A 22,023-nucleotide genomic window follows, 5' to 3' on the forward strand; every position below is an offset into this window, starting at 1 on the left:
CCTGATTTTACAGAGGTGATTCCTTTACTTCTATTAAAAGTCTTCTTGTAAGAAAACTCTTACAAAATGCTTTTTCCTTGTTCTCAGATCCAAGGATTTGGGTCTGTGGTGACCTATGCAAATTGGTGAGGATTTTTACCAAACCTTCCCCAGGAAGTGGGGTGCAAGGGTTGGGAGGATTTTGGGAGGAAAGACGTGTCCAAACTACGTTTCCCAGTAAACCCAGTTAGAGTTTGGTGGTGGCAGTGGATATTCCAACGACAAAGGATAAAATTAATTTGTACCTTGGGGAAGTTTTAACCTAAGCTGGTAAAAGTAAGCTTAGGAGGTTTTAATGCAGGTCCCCACATCTGTACCCTAGAGTTAAGAGTGGGGGAGGAACCTTGACGGCATATGCGCCCAAATATGAAGAATGTTTTCGAAAAGTTCCTCTTGCTGCACAGTTTTGTTTTTATCAAGTTCATCTGAGAAAACAGTATTTCAAATGTAACTTTGCTAAAATGTAGCAAGAGCAAGAAAAGAGAAAAGAAGTCAAATTCAATAAAGTCTTTGTACCGAGTGGCATCCACGCGTTTGAGACGTTCAACCCAAATCTGCTCTACTTGGTTGTTCTGAGTATGAGGGCAATGAACCATAGGCAAATATCTCCACTGCTGCTCCAATTGTCCAAGGTCTCCACAAAACTATGGGGAAAATCAGCTATCAGCCAACCTAGGTCGTGAAGGACTTAGTACTGAAAGCGATTCAGTCACCTGGACATTTGGTGGTGTCAAGGTTCCTTCCCCACTCTGAACTCTAGGGTACAGATGTGGGGATGTGGATGAAAAACCCTTAAGCTTACTTTTACCAGCTTAGGTTAAAACTTCCCCAAGGTACAAACTATTTTATCTTTTGTCCCTGGACTTTATTGCTGCCACCACCAAGCATCTAACAAATATAACAGGGAAAGAGCCCACTTGGAAATGTCTCCCCCCCACCTTCCTCCCAAGCCCTACACCCCCTTTCCTGGAGAAGGCTTGATAAAAATCCTCAACAATTTGCATAGGTGACCATAGACCCAAACCTTGGATCTGAGAACAAGGAAAAAGCATTCATTTTTCTTACAAGAAGACTTTTAATAGAAAAAGAAGTAAATAGAAGTAAACTAATCACCTCTGTAAAATTACCTTACAGGGTAATTAGATTCAAAACATAGAGAATCCCTCTAGGCAAAACCTTAAGTTACAAAAAAGACACACAGACAGAAATAGTCATTCTATTCAGCACAGTTCTTTTCTCAGCCATTTAAAGAAATCATAATCTAACACATACCTAGCTAGATTACTTACTAAAAGTTCTAAGGCTCCATTCCTGTTCTATCCCCGGCAAAAGCAGCGTACCGACAGACACAGACCTTTTGTTTCTCTCCCTCCTCCCTGCTTTTGAAAGTATCTTGTCTCCTCATTGGTCATTTTGGCCAGGTGCCAGCGAGGTTACCTTTAGCTACTTAACCCTTTACAGATGAGAGGATTTTTCCTCTGGCCAGGAGGGATTTTAAAGGGGTTTACCCTTCCCTTTATATTTATGACACTGAACAACTGCCCAAAAGAGTGAAATGGAGGGGCCAATGGCCTGTGAGGGGCAGGGCAAATAGAATTGTCCTCTCAGGTTAGATAATACGGAGGGGCTGATGGTGTGTGAGGGGCAGAGTGCGGGACAGGCCCCCTTATCCTCTCAGGGCAAGGGATATGGATGGGCTGTTGATGTGTGAGGGTCAGGACAGGGAACAGGCCCCCTTGTGCTCTCAGGGCAGGGGATATGGCAGGGCTGATGGTGTGTGAGGGGCTGGGGAACAGGGTTGATGAGAAGTTGAGGGGAGCTGCTCATGGGGATTTGGGGGAAAGATCCAATGGGGGGAGCAGTTGGAGTCAAGACAGGGAGGAGGTGGAAGAGGCCAGGAGTAGGAGAACTGGTGTCCAGAATGGAACCATGCAGGTAGGTGAAAACACAGACAAAGGAGGATGGGGGGCTGCAGAGCAGCAGGAGGGACTGAGAGGGCAGGATGAAGGCTCTGGGGCCTGGAGTGGGAAAATGGGTGACAGGGTGAGGAGGGGATTTGGGAGAGAGGATTACTGGGCTGGAGAAGGGCCTGCATAATGAGTTCATGGTTGGAGCGGGGCTTGATGGAGACGAGAGGAGAATGGATGGATGTGGGGTTGGCTTTGGCTGTTCCTAGGAGGATGTATGTTGTGGCTGCAGAATATACCTGGGGGCTGTGGGAGATTCCCTGGAACTGTGGGGAGATCTGGCTGCTTTGTTTAAGTTGCACAATAAAATAAATTGCTTCAAATCCAGGTAATGGAAAGACTACAAGTTCACTCGCCCATGTGCCGAACAGTAAACCCTTGGTGGTGTCCATCCACAATAGTATGTGTGGAATTTTGGCTCCTTATAGCACACGCATCTCCAGGTCTGTCAAGCTGGCACCTTTCACAAGAACTATCAGGGTCAAATACTGATTGAAAGCAAGTCAGTGCCAGTCCCCTGACTCATGCATTACACCATTTACCCCAGCTCTGAGATGGGCGATTGCTGAATGTTGCAAAACATCTTGTGAATTGGGTTACCCCTAAATCCGGGACACTGCACCAGTCACTGCAGAAAGACTTCAAATCATTCACCTTTTAAGTCTTTTCCATTTGTGCTGGTCGAGCTAAAACGGGTAACAATGTGATCAACGGTGATTCCCAATTGATTATCTGTCCTCCAGAGCTTTTAACCACTGGGCTATAAACATTGCTGCACTGCGTGCCTGACAGAGAGAGGGAATGCTGCTGCCCAGGCTGTTCAAGCTCTGCTTCCTCAGGAGTCAAGGATGAACACTCTCCAGCTGCTACTTTCATGGCTTTGGTAAGTGCGCTGATCACACTGGAGTTATTTCACGGACAGGGACAGGCAGTCTCAACTGCTTGGAACGTTTAATCTGTAACCAATGAGACCTGCACATTCTTATGATCAGCATCATTATTTGTTGTTGTATATAGGACCCAAACTCCTTGTAAGACAGGTCTCTCCCTTGTTGTGCTTGCAATCTGAGGGCCCAGATGGTGCAAACATTACCCATGTAGCACAGAATTTTCCATGAGTGAAGAACCCAAATCCCAGTCAAAGCCAGCTTGTTTTAACAACCTGTGGCAGTTTTTTGTAAGTACCATTGACTTGCCTGGGGCTGTGTATGGTAAGAAGGAGCCTCAGCATGGCCATACAACGTCCCAGCTGTGGTCTATCTAGACCCATAACCTGACTGACAGTCGCTAGCACCAGACACTTAACAGGAAGGGGGGCAATTAACCCTGGAGTGGCAAATATTGAATAATCTGACCATAGTTTCTAGCCAATGGGAGAGTGTGTGTAACCTCTGAAAGGGTGACTTGCACTCCCTGCATTTCCTGCAGCTTCTGAAGGCATGGTACTTGCTTAGCATTTAACACCCCCTGGAGTGTCTGCTCAGATAAGTGGGAAAATGGAGCTCTTTGTCTTTGCTCTAACAAAATTTAATTTCAATGAGGGTTTTGCTGGGTAAGGGCCTGTTGGACCCCTTGATGTCCCTCGGAGTCATGCATAGAACTGAGGATAGGGGTTTTCACAGTAAACTTTGCACATGGCAAAACTCCCTGTTGAGGAATTTCTGGCTCTCTCCACAGGGCTGGATCTCACCCAGTGTGAGCAAAGGAGGCATCTAGAATGAAGATAGGACAGAGCTAACATTCACAGAGTTCAGAGGCGCCTTTTCTTTTCGACCCCTTCCCCTCCAATAATAACATCATGTACAACAGCGAGGGCATCCTTATTTAGAGCTAAAACACAGCAGAGCTGGATTGTGTTCCCTGTTCTACCACAGCCTCCTTGTGTGGCTTTGGACAAGTCCCTGTCAGTCATCACTGAGAAGTTTCTATGAACGCTTCTCAGCCCATGGACCATTCACAATACACATCATTGATCCAGTGTTTAGGAGCAGGTCCACTCGCCTTTTGTTATGTTCCCTTTAATAATGAGTTCATAAAAGTCTTCATATGTCAAGCTCCATCTAGGGGAGAGGGTGTGGACTAGTATAGTGACGGGGCAGTCAGCTGAGAGCCGGGAGACCTCACTTCTGTCACTGATCTCCTGAGTGACCTTGCACAAGTTACTTACCTGTTTTGTGCTTTAGTTTTCCCCTCAGTTAAATGAGGATCTACATCCTCCTTCTTATGAGTGTCAATGGGCTTTGACTCAGACCCACTGATACTTATGCTCCTTTGTAAATCACTTTGAGATTTATAAATGCAAAGCTCTCTATAAGAACAGGATATTATTAGTAATGGGATGTTCTAACTGATCTGGGGATGTGTGAGTACCACCACAGTTTTTAATCAAGGTTCTGACTCCAACCTGTCTGAAGAGTGGGGGCAGAATGGGTCATATTTTCTGTCATGGTGTCACATATTTTTAATAATGTTGCTTTTAATTGTAGGGGATGTGGTTGAATAAACTGACCAGAACCTTCCCAGTGCATCATGCCAACCTGCAATGAAACCAGCATCGGTCCTGCAAGATTCCTCCTGGCAGGCATCCCAGGGCTGGAAGCTGATGGCCCCTGGATCTCCATCCCTTTCTGTTCCATGCACCTCATTGCAATTCTAGGAAACAGTCTGATTCTGTTTGTGATCAAGACACAGCAGAATCTCCATCAGCCCATGTACTTGTTCCTTTCTATGTTGTCTGTCACAGACCTTGGCTTATCTCTTTCCACCTTGCCAACAATGCTCAGCGTCTTCCTGTTTAACACCAGAGAAATTGGCATTGATGTCTGTCTGACCCAACTTTTCTTTATTCACACTTTTTCTGTCATGGAATCCTCTGTACTATTAGCCATGGCATTTGACCGCTTTGTTGCTATATGCCACCCACTGAGATACGCTTCGACTTTAACCAGTGCAAGGATAGGAAACATAGGGCTGGCGATAATAATCAGGGCTAGTGGTCTGCATATCCCAGCTGTCATTCTTCTCAAGAGGTGGCCATACAGTACGATCCAACCTCTCTCTTATTCATATTGTTTGCATCAAGATGTGATGAAGATGGCCTGTGCAGACACAACACCCAGCAGCTTCTATGGTTTGTTTGTTCTCTTTTCCTCTCTGGGATTAGACTCAGGGCTCATTGTCTTGTCTTACATCATGATCCTTCAGACTGTATTGAGTATCGCATCCTGGCAAGAGCGTCTCAAGGCTCTGAACACCTGTGTCTCCCACATCTGCGTCATCCTGCTTTTCTACACCCCGCTGATCAGTTTGTCTATGCTTCACAGGTTCAAGAAAGAGGCTCTCCCTCAGAGTCAAATTCTTCTGTCTTATCTCCACCTCCTCTTCCCCCCGGTGCTCAATCCCGTTGTATACAGCATGAAAACCAAAGAGATTCGTAAACGGATCATGAAGATCTTTCAAAACTATTCCACTAACAGACTCCAATGTGGGCACTGATTTGGTCTGTCTAATCTGTCTCTCTCGGAGCCAATATGGCCCATGGTGTCCAAGTGCCTCTGTCACTAAATGGAACCCTTAAGGACATATAAGAAAAGTATTGAAATGGTAAACCTGGGCCATTCCTCATGGATAGCTAGCAAAGCCACTGTAAATAAACTAGAGTTCTTGAAATATAGGCCTGTATTGTTGGAGAATCAAAAGTAGATACTAATTGTATTTGTCTGGGTTTACCTATATCTTATTACAAGTTCAACAGTGTGACCAAATTTGCTTGTAGATGATAAATTTCAGTTCCTGTAAGTCATGTTTCATGACCTATTCTCTTGACTCAGAGGTCAAAAGAGGATATTACCATTTCGATGAAACTTGTGTTGTAATAATATCATTGTCCTTATTTCTCTTTGAAGTTTTTAGTCAACTACCTGTGAACCATTTCAATGGTTAATGGCCTTTTGCTAATCAATGCTGCTAGTTATCAGTGTAGACATAGCAAATCGAGATTTATTTCAAAGGAAAAATGCACATTACTTATTCTTCACCCAAAGAAGGCCTGCTGTGGTCATTTGGGGACAAGAGGTAATCTGCTGAATTTCAGCTATAAAGGGACTTTTGGGCCTGATCCTTACTATCTCAGATCTGCTTAAGCTTTTTCAGGGGATGTTCAAGTAACAATATGGAGAACTTGTGAATTAGCCCTGCAATTCTCATGGAAGAATTTGAAAACACTCTGCTTATTCACTGCCTATTGGACTATGACTTTTTCCATTAATTCCAGAAGGATTTCTACAAATCGGCAGCCTCACCATTTCTGCTTTGAAACTGACCTGTGAACTGGATTCATATCTGGATTCATACCACAATAACTCTCTTTCTTTTTGTTTAAAATAAATCTTAGATTTGTGAATAAGAATTGTCTGTAAGTGTTTATTTGACATGGTGTGAAATGTGTCCGATCTCTTGAGAGTAGTAGAACTTTACAGATGGTGAATAAGATTTTATATAACCCTTAATAGATGGATTTGGCTGTGTGGGTGAGAGCCAAGGGCTAGATTGCTTAAAGAGAACTGTATTTTGGGTTCTTGGGAACCAGGAAGGTATTATAGAAGCTGTTTGGTTACTGTTTTGGTGAATCAATTATAAGAATAAGGCACCAGATTTGGGGATTGTCTGCCCTGTTCCTTGTAGTTTGCCCTGATTGAGCATTCTCAGTATAGCCCCTCCAGCGACCATGGTCACAGCCTCCCAAAAGGAAAGCTTGTATTCTTCACCCCCAAAAAGCCCAGTTAACAAAACTGCAGTCCTGTACCCTTAAAGCTTCTCCTTCTGGAATAAAGTATCCTGTTTTGTCCAGGGAATTAGGGTGTTCAGTGGAATATGTGTAAGGAAGAAGGAGTTTTAAGGGAGGAAGACTACGTGTATGCATTCCTAAACTACTTAGCAGGTTGACTTGTAAATTCTCTGAAAACTCATTCTGCACTCAGAGAGTAAGTCTTGTCGTGCTGGTAAGGCTACACCATATTTCATAGATACAGAAATTGAATCCATGCTCTAAGAGCAAAAGTTGTCTCATCTTTAACTGTGGCTTCATTATTGATACCATCATAATAAAATATAAATTTTCAGCATGTTTACCTTGCTCTTCATAGTAAATAATTGTGATTAATATTTACTTATTTGTTGAAATCCTTCCTTAATATGCCCTTCATTAACGAAATCTGCATACCATGAAGCCTTCTATTACTCTGTTCTGTACAGTCTGCCATACTCTTCTTCATAGATTTAAAGGCCCTCTCTTGCTCTAACTCTCCCTCTCCTGAGAGTGCTGATTAGTGCCCAGGTCTTTTGCAGTTTGGGGTCCTGTCTAGGAACTAGGCCTATCTCCAAGTTCTGGAGGCAGTGGGCCAGGTACGCAGGCCAGTTCCAGCTCCTTTGCAAGCGAGGGGGCATTTTTGTTCCAAAGTCGAGTTGGAAACCCTTCAACTTTTCAACAGAGAGGGCTCCAATTCATGCACTTCTTCTGATCAGAAGGAGAGTATCTCATGGGGAGAGAAAGAAAGGCAGATGATCTGTGGGGCCAAAGCCAAGATAGTGGGTGGCGGCCATGTCACAAGTAACCCAGGAGCCAAGCACAATGAGCAGCTGGGGAGAGTAAGGTGGGGACATCTGCAAATGGCCCAGCACAGGGAGACGTCACTAGAGAAGACGGCGTTGACGGCTAGACTCAGAAGGTGAGATGTGAATCTGCTGGGAGGACAGATGCTGGCAAGAAAGGTCCTGCCACCTAGAGCGTGAGGGAGTGTGCCCACCGCCAGACCAGGCTCCTTCCCTGCAATATCACCACGGAGCAGCCAGGGCCTGGGCAATAGGCCGGTGACATGTGAGGAACAAATTGGGAAAAATTTCTTACATCTCAGAGATGGCTGTTGGTGGTGTTTCCCATGCCCACAGAGCGGGGTTCCTTGTTTCCTCGAACATTTCCCATTTTTTCCTTTTTTTACAGCTGCTGTTGAATAAATTATATTTGGTTTGAACTTAATGTAGTGATCAGTGGGTTCGAGAAGGGTCTGGTGTGAAGAGAGTACCCAGGAGTGGGGACACCCTAGCCCCGGTCCGAGGGAACACCCTAGCCCCCACGATGAGACTGGGGGTTCAGCCTCCCAGGAATCCTGGGCCGAGCTGTGTCCCCACTACACGGACTCTGTGTTAGCCGACGGCCAAGGATGTTTGGTGAGGTGCCAGCTATGCCCGTTTATACCATCCGTGACTTTAACCGCTAGGACGCACTGTCCCTTCGCGGCGGGCAGCCCAGGCTAGGCTGACGGATGCCCCAAGGTCCTAACCACCCGTGACTTTAACTGCTAGAGCTCAGAGCTCCTTCACAGCGGGCAGTCAATACTGACTGACAGGTGCCCCAATGGCAGCACTAAGAGCCTCTCCACACCCGTGACTTTAACTGCTAGAGCTCAGAGCTCCTTCGCAGCGGGCAGCCAGGATTGACTGACAGGTGCCCCAAGAGTTTGCCCCGTGGAGGCGGCACAACTCAACGCTAGGCTCTTAGTACTCTCACCTAATGGCCAGGCTTTAGAGCCAAAACGGCTGAGGTTCTTTAATTGTGTTGGCTGCTTTACAGTAAACCAGAGAAACAAGTCAGGCTTATGCATAAATGGTTACCAACATTTATTAAGCTAGATTCTAATCATGTGGTTACAAAATTGCTAGTGCCTACTTATTTAAATGTAGAGATGTTACACACACAAACAAGTTACAAAACTGAAGCCACAATCCCAAAGAAAGAAAACAAAGTATAGAGCTCTATTTCAAAATATGTGTACACTAAAGATAGGAGATCAGGTGTGGGTGCTTCTTACCCTCCTTGCATCTCTCGATTCCAGCGGTGCCAAGCCAGGATCGGTCACTCAATTCCGCGGAAAGACGAATAAGGGACAAGGCGTAGGGACCCTCTTAGCTGCAGAAGCCTTGGGAGGCTGTCACTTATCTGACCAGCAGATAGACAGTGAAAAGCACTCAAAAATCATGGTGCTGTAGGTCCCCTACTTATACCTCTGTACTCCTTTATTCTCTTTCTCCTTTCTTATGCCAAATTAAGGCTGGTCTGTCGGGGTGACGCCAGCTTTTGCAAGAGTAGTTTACACTTGCAAAGGAGAGAAACAATAAGTTTCGACTACTGGACATTTTCTTTTATCAGGGTAAATATTTTCCCACCTAGGATGTTGGTGTGTGTGCATCACGCTATTTAGTAGGGGCTAAGAGCCATGTCTGTCACAGGGCCTCTGCCTGCTGTGTGCTTAATCGTGGTATCTGCTCCCAGAGGCACATTGTAGCAGCACACCTGTGCTTTCACAGCTTCAAAGGCTGTGCTGGAATATATGTTAAGTGCCCTGTTCCTGCTTCCTCCTGTGTTTCCAGCAATGCTGGTCTGAGGCGGGGGGGGGGGGGCTGGCTGTCTGGCTACATTCCACCCCCTGATGCACCACACTACATCCCAGATTGCAAGGTGGCGGTGATGCCAGCACCTCTTGCCCTCCTTGGGGAAATCTAGAAATACCCAACAACCAAATTAGAGGATGAGGGTTCGCGGAATTGGGTAGGATCCCTTTTTAGCTCTAGGTATCTGATTTGCGTGGAGGAAAGAGCAGTTTGAATCAAACGCTTCATAATACATAAAGTTACACAAAAAACAATTACAATAATTAAAATGGTTAAAACAGTATTTACAACCGAATGTAAAAACGGGGAGAGGGAAAATCCCAAGTGTTGAGCTAACCATTGCATCCATGAGGTTTGTCCATTCTCAGCCACTGCATGTAGTGGTACAAATTCAATTCCCAGTCCATTGGTTGAATCCAGCAAGGTGCACATCCAGCAATTTGTAGCACCAGCAGCTGAGGCGATGGTTTGGATTGCTCCCCGAAGAGGATGTTCTGGTATTGCCAAGGTGACTGGAGCCAACAGAAGGATCATGAGGGCTTGCAGGAACATATCTCTGGTGGGTCGTGTTCTAGCTAAAAAACTTATTTTAAAACCAAAAGCAAAAATTACACCTGTTATTATAAGTAATGGCAAATATATCAACAGTCCATAGTAGTCTCTAGTGATCAAACAGGTCTGCTGCATGGTCCATTTTGCTGACAGGTTAGCTGGCAGGTTGCTCGGAACCATGGGACCATTCCTGCAATAAATCACATGGTCAGCCGGTCTTGGATGCGATCCAAGCCTCTGTAATGGTTATTAGCCTTTTATCAGCATTTAAGGCACTCCATACACCTTTCTCTTTATAGGCGTGCAAAACGCAGGTAAAGGTTCCCAGGGCTGGGTGTTTAATCACAACAGTATCTCCGGGAGCATACTTGGAACTGTGCAGTGGTGTTCTGGCAGGGGAGATAGCTTTCCCTGTAGGGAAGAATCCCCTGCTGATTGGACTTCCTGTAGGAGTCTGTCTGTTGTTTAATCTCTGCACCACTTCGTCCAGTCTGTCTCCCCATGTGCCATCAGTAGGCTTCAAGTGATTCTTTAGCAACCCATTCCAGCGCTCGACCATGCCATTAGATTGAGGTCGATATGGAAGGTGGAAGGTCCATTGGACTCCATGGTTAAGGGTCCATTCCCTTACAAGTTTATTCTTAAAATGCGAACCATTATCTGATTGGATTTCTTGAGGCATTGGGACAATTGCTGTTAAGCGGTTTAGTCCCATAACTGTGGACAACCCTGTTGCCAATCGGGTTGGATATGCAAAACCAATCCCTGAAACAATTTCTACTCCAGTCAAGATGTATTTCCACCTCTGCCTTGTAGTGGGCAGTGGTCCGACATAGTCGACCTGCCAGGTTGCCCATAGTGTTTTTCCATCTCTTAGCCTGGCAAACCTTTGTCCTTCTGCTATATGTTTTCTAGTCTCAGCACAAATAGTGCAGGCTTGCACCAGGTCTCTAGCCTGTCTGTGGGTGATAGGCCACCCCCTGATATGTGCTTGCCGCACTAACTCATCACTTCCTGTGTGTCCTAAATTATCATGTAACCATGAATATAAGCGTTCCCATTCTACTTGTGTGGTAAAGAGCTGGGCAGCTGCATCGGCTAAATCGTTTAACTGTGCAGCTGGGGTATTATTCCTCTGATGAGCTGAGACATGTCCTATAGACAGGGGTTGTTGCAGGGCATGCTGATATAACCACTTCCAGTATTCCAGTCCCCAGACTGGTTTACCTCCTATTTCCCAGTGGTTATTTTTCCAGTTAGTGATCCACTGAGTGGCACCTGCCCATACCGCATAGGAGTCCGTATATACTGCGGTGGCTCCTGCTTCACAGGCCAGTTTAATTGCAGCTAATTCTGCAAGTTGTGCTGACCCATCAATTTCAGCAGTTAGGGGTGCTGCAGAGAGGTCTGCAGGCACTGCTGCAGCTTTTCCCTTCCATTTTCCTTTGACCAGCCTGGCACTGGCATCAGTGAACCATACTCCCTCAGGCTTAGAAGGATCAAATGGGGCAGCATCCTTAATGGGAGACTGCTGTGGAGGTAGGCGGTATTCATCAGGCATTCCTACTTTCCATAGGGATTCCTGAATCATAGTGGGGTTTTGTGCAGTGTCTGCACTCCCTACCCTGTGGTGTATGTAAAGTGCCCATCTTTGGATAGTCATCTTTTGTGCTACACCAGGTGGTAACTCTTTCCCTTCCAATATAGGTTTAATGATTGGAAGAGGAGTGTGAATTGTGATGTCCTTATCCTGAGTTAATTCCTCAGTTTCTCTCAAGGCTGTGTAAGCTGCCAGAAGCACCTTCTCATAAGGCGTGTAGTTAGCCTGTGACCCTTGCCATGACGTGGAACCAAACTGAATTGGTCGTCTGGGAGCAGTGTCACTTTCTTGCCAGAGAGCATAAGACATTCCAGTGGCTCCCACAGTTAGGTACAAATGGAGTGGGGCTTCAGGATGTATGGGACCCAGAGCCTGATAGGTGTGTATCTCCCCTATCAGTTGCCTGAGGGCTTCCTCATGGGCAGGAGCCCATTCCCAGGCAGCACTTTTCTTTAACAAATTGTACAATGGTCTGGTGATAATGGCAAAGCCAGGTACATGTTTTCTCCAAAACCCCAGGGTTCCCAAAATCTGTCTCAATTGATCTTTACTTTCAGGGGAGGGTGCCCGATTTAGCTCTTGCACAGTGTCATTAGGCACAGACCTCCTACCTCCCATCCATACAGTACCTAAGAATTTTATCTCTTGGGAGGGACCTTGGCATTTCTCAGCTGGTAACTCTAAATTAAGGGCTTCTAGTGCTCCTTTGGTTTGATTCATAGCCTCCTGTACCTCTTTTGAGGTTTTCCCACCTATTAAGATGTCATCAATGTATTGCACAGTTTGTACATTGGGTGGCAGGATAAGGTCATCTAGGACCTTTGCCAGTGCCCCATGGCAAATAGTGGGTGAGTGTTTAAACCCTTGTGGCATTTGGGTAAAAGTGTATTGTACACCTTTCCAAGTAAAAGCAAATCTTTCCTGGTCAGCTGGTTGCAAAGGGACCATGAAGAACATGTCCTTTACATCTAATGCTGCTAGCCAGGGTTTATCCCAGGTTTGCATGGTGTTTACAATATCTGTTATGCTAGGGACTGCTGCAGTTAATGGTCCAGTGTTACTGTTTAGCTTCCTACAGTCTATAGTGAGTCTCCATTTGCCATTTGGTTTCTTGATGGGCCACACAGGAGAATTAAAGCTAGAGTGGGTACGAATTAAAATTCCTCGCTGTTCCAAATCTTTGATCAGGTCAGTAACAGGGCTTATGGCCTCAGCTGGGACATTATACTGCTTTGTGTTTGTTACTGTTGAGGGCGGGAGAGCAGGCGTGCTGCTAAGTAAGTTTACAGAATAGTGGGGAGGGCTTTCCTCTTCCAGGTGGGTGGCATGAGGAACAGAACTGACTCCAAAAGCCCATCTTTCCCCATTAATCCTTCCCTTCTTTCCTCTTAAAACGTCCATGCCCAGTATGTTGGCATTGCCCAAAATCACCTCATATTTTCGGGGCTGATGGTGGGGTTGCAAGGGAATATCCAGTTTTATCTTAACTAATGGGTAAGTTATGGTACTGCCATTTAACCCTGTAACAAGTACCTGCTTTCCGCCAGTAGGCGGCGAGCCCTGAAAACTTTCTCGCTTAATCATGGACCTTTGAGCCCCTGTGTCCATTAAGAAAGGAATAATGTGTTTGTCATTTACAGTTACATGTATCCGGGGGTCTTTTGCTGTTGTTTTCTCCTCTTTGGATTTAAGCTGGTTTATTAGGAGAGGAGATTGACCCCCGCAAGCTAGTTTCCCTGCTCTGGTAACTCTTGCAGTTGCCGCAGCAATGGAGTATACCGGGTGTCTGCAGGTGGGGAAAGAGGAGAGAGCTGCAGAGGTGCACTGGGAGTCGCATGAGTTGTCTCCCAGTCAGCTCTTTTAAAGGTGGTGAATAATTTTAGCCGCTCTGTGGGCAGTCCATTTATCACATCTCTGGGATAACCTAAAGCCAGACATTGTCTCCACAACTTGGCTCTAAGCTCCTTTTCCTCCTGGGTTGGCTCTCGCTTGTTTTTATGTCCTTTAGATGGTGCCCCCTTGTTTCCCTGAAGGGAACGCATCTTAGCTTTGCCTGTCAGTGCTCTGATGTCTCCGAATTCTCTAAAGTATGACACCAGAAGGTTTAGCAGTGCCCGAAAGGTACTGTTATGTGCTGCAGCTTCTGATCTAAGGGACAGTGCCATAGCCCTGTGGTTACTCGGAACTCCCTTAAGCAGGGGTCTGAGATCATCTACATCTACCTGACCCTCCCATGGACTGTCATAGGCTAACTCTTGAGGGTTTTGGCCAAGCATGCTAATGACAGCCACAGTTAATAGAGCTGTTTTTACCTCATCTATGTTGGTCCAGTGCATTACTGTGGGTTCATCTCGGTCTGCTGGGTAAATTCCTCTTGCCCATTGACAAGCCAGAGACCAAAGTGTTTTAGGGGTGTTCCCCTCTGAGTGTTCCAGGAATATTCCTGCACCTAAGTTAAGGCGCTCAGTTTCTTGGGCTGTCAGGCGTATATATCCACCCCCAGTGTCCCAGAGGCGGACCAGCCACTCTATTATACCTTCCTCAGGCTTTTTAGCAAAATCTCCCTGGATTGTTTTTAACTCCATGGGAGTATATTGGCGGGTGGTAATTTTGGTAAAGTGTGTTGGAGCTTTACTCCCTTTTCCCTTTTTACCTCCCTTCTTTGTTTTTGAAGAGGTGGATGGATAATTGTCATCCCCTTCTTCATCCAGCTCTGCCCCACTCAAATTTTCCTCATGTTCTTCTGATTTCTGATGTGTGATAGCTGGTCTTAATTTTACAGAGGGACCTTCCTCCTCAGAGGAGGGGGACTCATTTGCTGAATCCCAAATGTCTCCATCCCATTCCTCAGGGTCTAGCCAGAGAGCAGTCTCAACTTTAGCCCGGTTGATACTGCGTGTTTTAGTCTCCAGTTTTTCCCTTCGTTCTATCCCTTCTTTCTCAATTAAGGGAAGTAATCTTTTCTGAAGATGTTTCATATCCCTATTCAGTGTTCTTACTCTGGTATCTAAATTCTGGCATTCCTGGCGCAGTGTGTCCCTTTCCTGTTGTAGCCTATTAAATTCTATTGCCAGACCATGATAATCCTTACAGGCAGCTTGCCAAACGTTAGTAAGCAGCCATATACAAGCACCTTTTCCTTTCCCTTTCTTCATCTTGCAGGCAGTTCTCCAGTTACAGAAATGCTGCCAGATCTCTGCTGGTTTTCCCCAATATTTCTCCAGCAGTTCTTTGCTCCACAGAGGATTTCCCCATCCCTCTTGGGTCAAACTTTTCTCTAGCTCAGGGAATTCTGTGGTGTTTATCATAACTGGTTTCATTGTGTTACTGTAGTGCAGCCTATATCACAATCCTGTTCGTGACGCCAATTTCTGTTAGCCGACGGCCAAGGATGTTTGGTGAGGTGCCAGCTATGCCCGTTTATACCATCCGTGACTTTAACCGCTAGGACGCACTGTCCCTTCGCGGCGGGCAGCCCGGGCTAGGCTGACGGATGCCCCAAGGTCCTAACCACCCGTGACTTTAACTGCTAGAGCTCAGAGCTCCTTCGCAGCGGGCAGTCAATACTGACTGACAGGTGCCCCAATGGCAGCACTAAGAGCCTCTCCACACCCGTGACTTTAACTGCTAGAGCTCAGAGCTCCTTCGCAGCGGGCAGCCAGGATTGACTGACAGGTGCCCCAAGAGTTTGCCCCGTGGAGGCGGCACAACTCAACGCTAGGCTCTTAGTACTCTCACCTAATGGCCAGGCTTTAGAGCCAAAACGGCTGAGGTTCTTTAATTGTGTTGGCTGCTTTACAGTAAACCAGAGAAAACAAGTCAGGCTTATGCACAAATGGTTACCAAAATTTATTAAGCTAGATTCTAATCATGTGGTTACAAAATTGATAGTGCCTACTTATTTAAATGTAGAGATGTTACACACACAAACAAGTTACAAAACTGAAGCCACAATCCCAAAGAAAGAAAACAAAGTATAGAGCTCTATTTCAAAATATGTGTACACTAAAGATAGGAGATCAGGTGTGGGTGCTTCTTACCCTCCTTGCATCTCTCGATTCCAGCGGTGCCAAGCCAGGATCGGCCACTCAATTCCGCGGAAAGACGAATAAGGGACAAGGCGTAGGGACCCTCTTAGCTGCAGAAGCCTTGGGAGGCTGTCACTTATCTGACCAGCAGATAGACAGTGAAAAGCACTCAAAAATCATGGTGCTGTAGGTCCCCTACTTATACCTCTGTACTCCTTTATTCTCTTTCTCCTTTCTTATGCCAAATTAAGGCTGGTCTGTCGGGGTGACGCCAGCTTTTGCAAGAGTAGTTTACACTTGCAAAGGAGAGAAACAATAAGTTTCAACTACTGGACATTTCTTTTATCAGGGTAAATATTTTCCCACCTAGGATGTTGGTGTGTGTGCATCACGCTATTTAGTAGGGGCTAAGAGCCATGTCTGTCACAGGACCTCTGCCTGCTGTGAGCTTAATCCTTGTATCTGCTCCCAGAGGCACATTGTAGCAGCACACCTGTGCTTTCACAGCTTCAAAGGCTGTGCTGGAATATATGTTAAGTGCCCTGTTCCTGCTTCCTCCTGTGTTTCCAGCAATGCTGGTCTGAGAGGGGGGGTGGGGGGGGGGCTGGCTGTCTGGCTACACTCTGCCACACAGGAGAGTGGAAGGCGAGTCCTTGAGGTCAGGCAGACCTCTGGGTAAAGGAAGTGGAAGTGAGGATTCAGACTCGCCAACTCCACCAGGGTAGTGCAGAAACCAGGAAAGTTTCCCACAATAGCAGGAGCATTCCCCTGCTTACATTGGGGAATGGGACAAACTGACGGGTTGGATTTTAGTGACGTTTAAAGAGATGTGTACCTTGTGAAATCTTTAAATAAATGGTGAAAGTTGAAAGGTATAACTTTGGGAAGCACACTTTCTGCGTAAGGTGAATTTAACACCACTGCATGAGACGGCTTCCCAGAGACTGGAATCAGATAAATCCCTTTTTCTGCGCTATTTTCCTATGAGGTTAGAGTAGGAAACCAGACATTGTTTATTTGGCCATTTGAAAAATATTTCATAAGAAATGAAAACTTGGTCAAGCAACTGACTACACAATTGATAGATTCATAGATATTTAGGTCAGAAGGGACCATTATTATCATCTAGTCTGACCTCCTACACGACGCAGGCCACAGAATTTCACGCACCACTCCTGCAAAAAACTTCTTACCTATCAACAACCAGTATGAATCACTCCTTCCTCTCACATGCAGTGTTTAGACACAATGAAGGCACTCACGGACATCATTCTTCTCAGCAAAAATGTCGTTGAATTTTACAAGCCTTCAGCATGAAAGAAATTAATGGAAAATTTTAGTTTTGTGTTTTTCATTGTGCTCCAAAGAAAGATTCTGGAAATGGTAAATGCTGTTTCAAAACTGCGACAATCCAAAGACTCAGATCGATACGAAGCAGCAGGATTACTTCCCAAAGCCACTGAACGTGTAGCTACATTTCCAATTGAGTTCAAAGAAGCCAAACATTTAGCCAGTAAATTATCTGGAAAATGGGGTAGACAAATCAAGTCCGAAAAGGAGTGCTTGATAAAGGCAGAAAGGCAGGGGAGCAGCTCATTTTGTGGCAGACCAGCGAGCAGAGCAGGCCTGCTCCCAGCAGCTCCAGGGGAGGTGAGCTGACAGAAGGCAGAATCTCCCCATGAACAACTGCCCAAAGCTCCCTCCCTGTGGGAAGGGAGGTGCTGCAGGGACAGCCTGAGAGGAAATCATTCATCTCTCATATGAAAGCTGGATTGATTGATCCCCTTTATTTGTTGTTTGAACTGAGCTGTCCCCGGGTGGTTCGGCCATACCGAAGAAAGAGGCAATTGCTTCCCAAGAGAGTAGGAGAATGATCTTGCTACACACAACCACCAGAAAGTGCCTTGGGGTGAGCAGACACCCTTCATGCTGCCTTACCCCAGATGGAGACCTTGGGACATTCGCAGGGCGGTGGTAGGAAGTAGCCCAGGGAGGGCCACCTTACATAGGTGGTGGGTAGAATAGGCCAATGGAGGCTAAACCTCCCCAGCCATGCAGCCCCTAACCCGCCATCTTTGAGAGTGCGGACATCTTGGTCATGGTGACCCTACCTGTGCTCTGCTCCAAGGACCCTTCTGCTTTTCTCCCATGGCTCTGCCCAGGCTCCACCTCTTCCTGTCCCTACTGCACCATCCACTGAGGCCCCTGCCACCTGCCGCTTCTTTCTGAGTGCCTCTTCTTCTCCTCCGAGAGACCCTGCCACCCACTGAGTCTCTCCCCTCCTCCAACCCTTGTGGCCCCACACCCACCACTCACTGACTCTCCTCCTCCACGGACCCACTCTTGCCGCTTGCTGCGTCCATCCTCTCCTCCACCCCTACCCCCTTGACTCTGCCACTCAACACTGACTGAGTCCCTCCCCTCCTCCTCCGCCCACCTCCATGGCCCACCAATCACCACTCACTGACTCCCTCCTGTCCTCCACGACCCCTCCTCCATGGCTCCCCAGCCTGCTGCTCACTGATTGCCTCCTCTCCTCTCGTCTACCCCCAACACCTGCTCCACCAAGGCCCCCACCGCTGGCCAGTGAAAAACACCAGCAAGAGTCCCACAGCTGGGCCAGGTAATAGGAGCAAGACACCAAATAAAGAGCAGAGAAATGCAAATGCCTGAGATTATCAAGAGGCATAAAGTCCAAAGAAGGAGAGAAAGTGAACTACGGACACTATGTTAAGCAAAGTTGTGTCTCAGTCTCTCTCATTTACATTGGAATATAACAAAACATTTTTAGAGTACAGTGAGAAGGCAGCTGCAGTTTTCTCTTTTCCTTGCAGACAGTTTTCCAGTTGAGAGACCCCTGCGTTCACTGAAAGTGGAATAAGAGGCTGGAAAAATAGACAATCTGCCATACACAAGCAGTGATCGGAAAGGTGGCATTTTTTCAAACAGTCAAAAGACGTGGGCTCTCGAGTGGCACAGTTGTCACATTCTCACAAGATGGTGTTACATGAAAGCGGAGAGTATGCTGCAAAAACCACCAATATATTTCTTTCCCTGTCTAACCAAGGAATTCCACGGCGGGGGCAGGAGGAGAGAGAAGAATCAGCAAACTATGGAAACTTTCTGGAACTATGAAAAGTTCTTTTCACAGTGTGATGAAGCACTCAGAAAGAAAACGAAGGGTCCTTTCCATCTCAGAAGCCGCTCAACTAGAAAGAGTTCTTCCAAGTTGCTGCTGCTGACATTGTGAAAAGCGCAATCATTCAGAAAGTCCAGGAGAATGGGTTCTGCACAGTTATTGTGGATGAAGCGCACAGTTTTAAACCAGAAGAAATGCATTCTGTGTGAGAGAGACACAGAAAATCTGGGAATAAAGGGACGATTTGTAGGATTCATTGATTGCTCTGAGCAAGGGGATGCTGGCGTCATCTATCACAACTTTAAGCAGTACTTACAAACATCGGTGACTGCAAACTTGCCGGTCCGAGTCCAGTGTTATGATGACGCCGCTGTCATGGGAGTTCAATGGTTCCAACAGACATTTCTTGGGCTTTTCCTGGACAGTTGCTTTCAGTCCGATCCCTTTAGAGCACCAGTTCTCAAACTATGGGAGGCACGGGAATGTGTAAAGGGAGGCGCAAGCTATGTGGTTCTTTTTGAAAGAGCTCCAGCTCTCAGACCCAGGCAGCTGTAACTCAGGCAGAAGGGCCGTGCACACCCAGAGGAGGGCATAAAGGGGACAGCCGGAGCCTCGGCCAACACAGGGTGGCAGCGGAAGCCTGGGATGACACACCAGGTGCTGTAGGAATCTACAGTAGTCCCGTGAAGGGCTCTCTTAGCAACTGTGACACCTCAGATGTCCGTTGTGTGGTTCCCCCAAGTACTTAAAAACAAACTTAAAACCAGTATCAGCAGCGCGCTTACAGGGAGAAACAACTTACCTGAGAAATGGATCATTTTGTGACCATGGGAGAAAAGTGTACAACACAAGCCAAAGTGAGGGCAGCAGTGGAGGTTCTGGCAAAACACAGAATCTGAAAATATGATGAAGCTTATTTCAAACTAGGCTTAACATGGCGCGGGTCCAGCCATGCACCGAGACCTCCATGAGTTGTATGTTGCAAAGTATTGACAAAGAACAAGATGCGGCCCTGCATGCTACACCAGCCCCTCGAAACAAGACACCCTATCTTAGTATCTAAACCCATTGAGTTCTTTCAGAGGATTATAAGAACATAAGAACGGCCATACTGAGACAAACCAAAGGCTCATTTAGCTGAGTTCCTTGTCTTCTGATCGTGGACATTATCAGGTGCCCCAAAGGGAAGGAACCTAACAGGGAATCATCAAGTGATCCATCCCATGTCATCCATTCCCAGCGTCTGGCAAACAGAGGCTAGGGACATCATCCCTGCCCATCCTGGCTAATAGCCACTGATGGACCCAACCTCCAGGTACGTATCGAGTTCTTTTTAAAACCCTGTTATAGTCTTGGCCTTCACAAGATCCTCTGGCAAAGAGTTCTGCAGGCTGACTGTTGTGTGGCATTTTATACTATATTATATTATAGAGTGGCATTATTATATTTTCTGTCTTCTTATCAATCACTTTCCTAATGGTTCACAACATTCTGTTAACTTTTTGGACTATTGTGGCACATGGAGCAGATGTTTTCAGACAACTCTCTACCATGACCGCAAGATCTCTTTCTTGATTGGTAACAGCTAATTTAGACCCCATCATTTTCTATGTGTAGTTGAGATTCTGTTTTCTAATGTGCTTTACTGCTATCATTTGAATCTCTTAAAAGCCATGGAGGGAATTCTCCTCATGACCTCGTTGTGACACCGTGCCCCATATTCTTCATATTTGAATGATTCTGATATAATTCTGACATAATTATCATACATTTTGTACAAGATATGTCTTGTCAGGTGTCATTGGAGAAGTTATGATTTGCTGAAAAGGATTAACCTCTTTGTGTGCATGTATCATTTTTGTATGTGGAGTTATGAATATTGACTATGTATCTGTATTTCAAATGTAGTTACAACTGAGTGATGCCCACGAGGCAAAATGCTTCCAGTCTTGACAATGGATTGTGAAGGACCTATTCATGGTAATGAACTGGCCTTATCCCCCATCTGGTGAGCCTTCCTGAAAACCCTCCAGACTGCCTATGGCTAATTGCTGCTATGACTCACCAGGGCAGCCGGAACAAAAGATCCAGAAGTAAAAGATGTTGGATTCGTTTCCCCTGTGTTCTCACCCTGGCAGGGCACACCTACCTAAAATACTACCGTACTGAAATTGCTGCAGGGCAAAGATTGGGGAAATTCCCTGGCTGTTCCCTTGTACAATGTGGGATACCGTGTGAGAGGAACGCCAGGTGATTTTGGCCCTGGGAGTGGTGAAGGAATCATACAGTGAAAGGAGAAGTCCCCATGGGACTAGTTCTGACACAGGATAGCACAACCTCTTCCTACACACTATTGAAATTTGATGCTTAGCCAATCAAAAGAGAAGATGAATTACGAGAACAACTGGGAGTTGCCAGATACATATCCACTTTATACCTCATAACAAGACCCTGACAAATACTGTGGATGGCAGTATCCTGGGAGAAGAAATCATTTTCCGTGCCCTTTGGGCTGTATTAATTTTGGATCACGTCATTTGGCCTCCACCTCACAGCTAATTGACGAAATATAGCTACTGCATGGGTGGTATGCAGAGCTATGCTGCTACGATCCATTGAAAATGCTTTTTGGTCCATAGCTTATGGAATCATTTCCCACACATCGTGCAGATGGCAGTATATTACACACAGGAAAGAAGGCCATCATCAGTTGTTAAGCTGTGTAGGAGGAAGAGGGCCTGAAACATAATCCCGTGTAGTTGAGGCCTGGTGTGAGGCCATGAGACCTGCGTTAAAGGAGTCAAAACTTTGCAGCTATAAAGCAAAGTTAAGTTGTGATCAAGGGACAGGCCCGGCTTACAGAATGTGGCAGGAACAGGACTGATATTGCAGAAACACACATTCCTATGTTGTGCTCGGCAGAAGAATAAACATGCAAACAGTTTCCAGAAAGCTGATACCAGAATACGTGGATGCCAAACCCATTCTCCAAAGATAACAGGAAGACGCTGACCCATCTGAAGGATAAGGTCAGGATAACGGCATAATGGATAGAGATATTTGAGGAAACCAATATGTGCAAGATAATGGATGGCACCTGGACACATAAATTGGTGCTATCTCAATACATTAGAGGGCGGTACCCCGATACATCAGGCATAATACTTAACTTGTTTGCGTCTGTGCATATAGATGTATCTCAGAGGCAATGTCTTTCTGTGAATGAGGAGAGAATAGAAAGTCCCGCCATTC

The 22,023-nt window shown here is 46.1% G+C and overlaps 1 protein-coding gene across 1 annotated transcript; it reads left to right on the forward strand.

The window, feature by feature from the left end:
- Positions 1-4,535: 4,535 nt before the first annotated feature.
- LOC311514529 (olfactory receptor 51G2-like) lies at positions 4,536-5,501 on the forward strand (the record flags this gene model as incomplete). The annotated part of the gene is made up of 1 exon (XM_084617092.1): positions 4,536-5,501. One exon carries the CDS (start codon positions 4,536-4,538, stop codon positions 5,499-5,501), a length of 966 nt encoding a protein of 321 aa, XP_084473218.1.
- Positions 5,502-22,023: the final 16,522 nt, after the last annotated feature.

This window comes from Lepidochelys olivacea (assembly GCF_965140295.1).
Source record: "Lepidochelys olivacea isolate rLepOli2 genome assembly, chromosome: 1".
Classification (NCBI taxonomy): Eukaryota; Metazoa; Chordata; order Testudines; family Cheloniidae; genus Lepidochelys; species Lepidochelys olivacea.